Source organism: Triticum urartu, chromosome 4A (genome assembly GCF_056163025.1).
Source record: "Triticum urartu cultivar PI428250 chromosome 4A, HENAU_Tu73, whole genome shotgun sequence".
In the NCBI taxonomy this organism is placed as follows: domain Eukaryota; kingdom Viridiplantae; phylum Streptophyta; class Magnoliopsida; order Poales; family Poaceae; genus Triticum; species Triticum urartu.
The window spans coordinates 154,787,650-154,793,120 of record NC_141876.1 but is presented as its reverse complement, the minus strand read 5'-3'; the positions used below and the strand labels follow the sequence as shown (position 1 = coordinate 154,793,120).

The window sequence follows — 5,471 nt, the reverse complement described above, 5'->3', positions numbered from 1 at the left end:
TAGCCCCAAAAAACCACGGAGTTCCTTCAAATTAGCAGGTACAGGCCATTTGACTACCACCTCAATCTTAGCAGGGTCAGTAGCTACGCCTTCCTCAGATACCACATAGCCCAGATAAGAAATGCTGCATTGTGCAAACGCACATTTAGACCCTTTGATTTTCCATTGGTGCTCCTGCAACAGGTCCAGCACTTGCTTCAAATGATGCAAGTGGTCCTCCAATGTAATACTAAATACCAGGATATCATCGAAGAACACCACAGCACATTTATTTGGTTCACGAAGCACTGGAGCTAAATCATCATTCATAACAGATTGGAATGTACATGGCCCTCCAGTCAGTCCAAATGCCAGGACTGTGAATTTATAGTGACCGTTGTGTGTGTGAAAAGCTGTCTTATACTCCTCACCCGGCGCAAGCCTGATCTGATGATATCCGGCACGAAGGTCCAGCTTCGAAAACCAGGACGCCCCAGTGAGCTCATCGAAAAGCTCATCGATCACTGGGAGCGGGTATTTGGACTTGAGTGTTAACAAATTAAGATGACGATAATCCACACACAACCGCCACGAGCCGTCTTTTTTCTTGACCATAATAATAGGTGAGGCAAACGGACTGGAGCTAGGAATAATGACCCCAGTTTGCAACATCTCCTGGACTTGTTTTTCAATTTCACTCTTTAGCTCCGGTGAATACCAGTAGGGTCGAATGTTCACAGGTCTAGCCCCTTCCATCAATGGTATTCTATGATCACAACTGCGCCGAGGGGGAAGTCCAGTTGGTGGTTCGAATACTGTAGTGTACTGATCTAATAGTTCCTGGAATTGTGCTGGAAGGGCTACGAGATCCTCTTTAACGTTCTCTGGCTGAACTAAATGGAGCTCCACCACAGTGCAACTAAAAGTTTCTGGAGGACAGCCTTGTAAGAACACCGAACGGCCATGATGATCAAAGGCTAGCCACTTCTCTAACCAATTAACTTGCATAGTACCCAAGGAGGACAGCCAATCCATTCCCACAATTCCATCATGATGTTGCAGAGGTAACACCTTAAAGTCACACTTGAACTCATGACCAGCAGCAGACCAGGCACAAGCAGGAATGATGTGAGTACAAGGAAGTGTACCTCCACCAGCAATCCTGACAGTTTGTTGTGCAGGCAGTAATTGCTGGCCTGCAATGTGAGCAGCCAACCGAGCACTGATGAAAGAATGAGAACTACCTGAATCCACCAGAAGCACCACTGCATGACCACCCAATTGGCACTCTAATCTGATTGCATTAGTTCCCCCTTGAACTTGTTGTGCTTCAGCTGACAGTACCATTAAATCCATATCACTATCATCCGAATCCATGTTATCCAAGGCACAAAATTCCAACATTTCTTGCACCACGTGTAGCTGAACTGTAGTGTTGCACTTATGGTCGCGCCCCCAACGCTCACCACAGATGAAACAAAGTCCTTTAGCTCTGCGGTATGCTTTGAGTGTTGCCAACTTGTCCTATGAACCGGTGGTCTTAGACTTGTCTGATGTTTTGTGCTCTTTGACATGCTTCGATGGCACCATCCTGTCTGAATGAGGAAACATAGGTGTAGTATACTTCTTGGATACAGTTTCAGCTTCATGGCCCCCCATTTCCTCCTGAACAGCAGCAATGGAATAAGCTGTGTCCAAATTCGCTGGGCGCTGTACTGCTACAACCATTCTCACATTGACTTTCAGACCATCGATGAAACGGGTGGTGTAATGCAGCATATCAGGCTCAGGCTCATATGCTGTCAACTGGTCCATAAGTTCAGAAAATTGGTTGATGTACTCTTCCACTGTCCCTGTCTGTTTCAGCCGGTACAGTTTGCGCACTAGGGACTGATGTTGGTTGTGGCCAAAACGATTCAGAACTGCAGTACAAAAATCCTCCCATGACGATCAAACAAATTTGTGTTGAACTGACAATAACCAGCACGTTGCTGCTCCTTCGAATTGCATAGCGGCAACAGCAATCCAGAGATCCGGGTCAGTGTCAAACATGGCAAAATAGTCCACACACCGCGTTTGCCAAAGCTTTGGATTCTCTCCATCAAATTTTGGGAAATCAACAGAAGGAGGTTTCCCATGGCCTGACGAACTGTTCCTCCGCTCGCGGTGCAATAGACTGGAAAATGATGAACTCGGCCGCGGTAATTCAGGTATACCTCTAGCGGCCGGCGGAACATACAGTGCTTGCGTACTCGAACCTGGTCCTCTGGTCGACAGCGACGCCTTGAATCCTGCCTGATTCGCCTCTGCCGTGGCCGTCGGCGAACGCTCGGATCCCTCCAAATCGCTGGAGCGGAAGGTGGTGCTCTTGGCAGTGCGGAGGTCCTGAATTTGCTTGAGGAGGTCGGCTTCCGCCCCGTCGGTGTACGCCTGCATATCGTTGACGACCGTCCCCATCGCCGCCTCCACCGCCTTGTCGACCGCCGCCCCGACGGAACGCGACACCACAGCATCGACGGTGCTCCCCACCGCCGCCACGATGAGCGCGTCGAGCTCCTTCTGGTGACGTAGATGGGCCGCCTCGCTTGCCTGGGTTATGGTCTCGTAGATCGCCTTGCCCTCGGCGCTCAGGTGCTCCATGAGCTCCTGCCGTCGGCGCGCCGCCGCCGCTGCCAACCGCGTCTCGTGGCTGTGATCCAGCGTGAAGTAGGTGGGAATTTTGGGCTCTGAGTACCAATTGTTAGGATCTACTCCCTCCGTTTCTAAATATTTGTCTTTCTAGACATTTTAAACAGACTACCACATACGGATGTATGTAGATATATTTTAGAGTATAGATTCACTCATTTTGCTCCGTATATAGTCACTTGTTAAAATATCTAGAAAAACAAATATTTAGGAACGGAGGAAGTAGATAGGGATTGGAGAAGGAAGGGGAAAACTATGGCGGCATCTCGTATTCACTCTCAAGTCTGTGATGTATTTGCTTACAGAGGAAGGATTGATTTACAAGCCAATGGCCTCAGCCATTACCAATTCGCCACCCAACACGATGACAGGATAGACTAATATAGGATTATACCCAGTTGCCGTCCGCGTAGCGAGTGGAAGGATGATGGGCTCTCTTGCTGGGCCGGCCCTCCTTGGTGATGAAGCGTACACCGGTCTCGTCGGTAGTGGCACTAGGCCCAGTGTTAACAAGAACATACAACCGGCTACGATTTTTTGGAATGTAAAACGTACAACCTGCCGTAAGACCTGGTAGTGCAGGTGCAGGTGCTACGCGGGAACGAGTAATCCCAAGCCTGTCCGTAGAGGTCATTTTTATTGAGCCTCGGAGCTTGCCAAGTGATGCGTCCACCCATCGCTATGTATCACACGCTAGGCACATATTCGGAATTTCGTTTATTTTCTCCACTTGTTTTCGCGTTTAGTGACATTCTCTCCCACCTTTGGTTCCACGTTCCCCTCCTTGCTTGTTCTTGTATCCAGTTAGCACATCATTTTTCCATCAAATGGAATTAAGACCGGAAGAGGTAAGACAAAGTATAGCTCTCACTTCCTGGTAATATGTTGTAGGTCAAAGCACAAATTTTAGAGGAAAATGTAGAGAAACTAACACCAACTGAAGCGGAAATTTCTCGGTGGCTATGGTGGTGTGCGAATTGTTTCCGAAATAAAACAATATTGATTCATGACGTGCCTGCGACGGGGAAGCCAATTCCCCGGCGCGTGGACGGGAACATAGCGAACAGGAAGCTCCCCGCCGCTCCGGCAGACATGGGCACTGCGGCGAGCAGCTGCCTCGTCGTGGCGGACTCCACGGGGTAGAAGCACGCCACGACGTTGCTGTCCACCATGGCCACGGCCAGGAACACCACGAACGACAGCACCCCGTGCAGCACGTCCCTCGCGCGAAGCCGGTATCTCTCGTCCCGCGGTGGCATCTGCTGGGCGCCGTCGATGAGTCTCAGGCGGCCGCTGGGCGTGACGAAGCCGTAGCGCACGGTGCCCGTCTCGTCGCGGTAGCTGTCGGTGAAGCAGAGGAGGAAGCACGAGAGGGCACAGGCGCCGATGAGGCAGCCGGTGAGCGCGCGGTTGGCGGCCGTGCAGGTGCCGTCGGCGGTGAAGGTCGGCGAGAGGAATTCGAAGGCCAGCACGGCGCCGGTGGGGAGGTGCTTCGCGAGGTCCGCGGTGCTGCTCAGAGCCTTGCCTAGGACGGTTGTTGTTTGTGTCCGGCCGTCTCCATTGCCGAGCAGTGGAGCCTGCTGCGCCGCCGGGGACGACTCGGGGTCGACGGCTGGCCGGGACGACATTGGATTAGGAGCAATGGGATTAATGGAGCTGTGCAGTGCAGCCTTCGGATTTATTGCTCCAATTCGGTAGCACTTTACGTACCATGTGTGCAATGGAATATTTGTTCACGTGATGAAACAAGGCCTCGTTATGCTTGGACTGAACAAGGGAAGAACTTTTGTGACTTGCGATTTGAGACTACCTAAGAGCACCTTGGTGACTTGGGATTTGGCATCACCGCATAGCATCTCTAGTCCTTCCTTGGAACTTAGGCCCCGTTTAGAACAAGGGAAAATCGCAGGAATTTTGCAGGATCGAATTCCTATTAAAAAAATAAAATCAACACAGCTGTTTGGAACAGAGGAATGGCTTACCAAGATTCCTATATAATGTGGCTGTCAATTGGAATTTTGCGTGGCAACTACTATGAGATCGCATCCCTTCGAGGACCGAAATGCTTAAGCGGCATGGCCCGGGTGATGGCATGTGCCCCGTGTGCACGGTACCGGAGACTAGGACTTATATCTTATTCTCATGTACGGCGGCACTAGGGCTTGACTGTGAGGCCCTCGACCTCGCGGAGTTCCTCCAGACCAGAGCTACCCAAGCTGTCGCCTATTCTGACTTATCTTTGTGGTGATGTTGTTGACTTTATGTGAAGGAGCTTGGTTTCCCTATGTTTGGTTTTGGTAATTAATGACAATTCCTATGGACTAATGGTTAATTTGAGCTATAGATTTGAAGGGCTCGTCCATCGGCATTAATTGAAGACCATTTGTTGGTTTCAAGGTTATTAGAAGGAGATTTTTGTGTTGACTAAGGTTCTATTCGAGGTGTAATCCAAACATCGGTCATATTAGTGTTGAGCCTGTTACAAGTATGTCTTGAAGTAGAAGATTGTGTGAACATTCATGTTTACCTTCAAGACATCATCTTTACAAAGAGAGAAGATTGGATACATGGTTGATCAAGTCAAAGTAAAAGAGTGGATTCAAGTTGATCAATACACAAAGCGCTGGAAATGTACCGAGTGGGATCAAATGATCTCACAATATGGTAAACATTGGTCATTACACTTTGTAAAGTAACCCATGATCTGTTTGTGTGGTGGTTCTATGTGGGGTTAGTTATTTTTTCATGGGCTTGTATTAAGAGGAAGATCTTATATAACACATGGAGGAGGATGACATCAAGTG

The 5,471-nt window shown here is 49.4% G+C and overlaps 1 protein-coding gene across 1 annotated transcript; it reads right to left on the bottom strand.

Annotated features, from left to right (window-relative positions):
* Positions 1-3,516: 3,516 nt before the first annotated feature.
* On the bottom strand, positions 3,517-4,505 carry LOC125553749 (protein DMP6). Its single transcript, XM_048717470.2, has one exon. It carries the CDS (start codon positions 4,293-4,295, stop codon positions 3,672-3,674), a length of 624 nt encoding a protein of 207 aa, XP_048573427.1. The 5' UTR covers positions 4,296-4,505; the 3' UTR covers positions 3,517-3,671.
* Positions 4,506-5,471: the final 966 nt, after the last annotated feature.

Coding starts and splice junctions, on each gene's coding strand:
- LOC125553749 (XM_048717470.2), bottom strand. CDS start 4,295: ATGTCGTCCCGGCCAGCCGTCGACCCCGAGTCGTCCCCGGCGGCGCAG.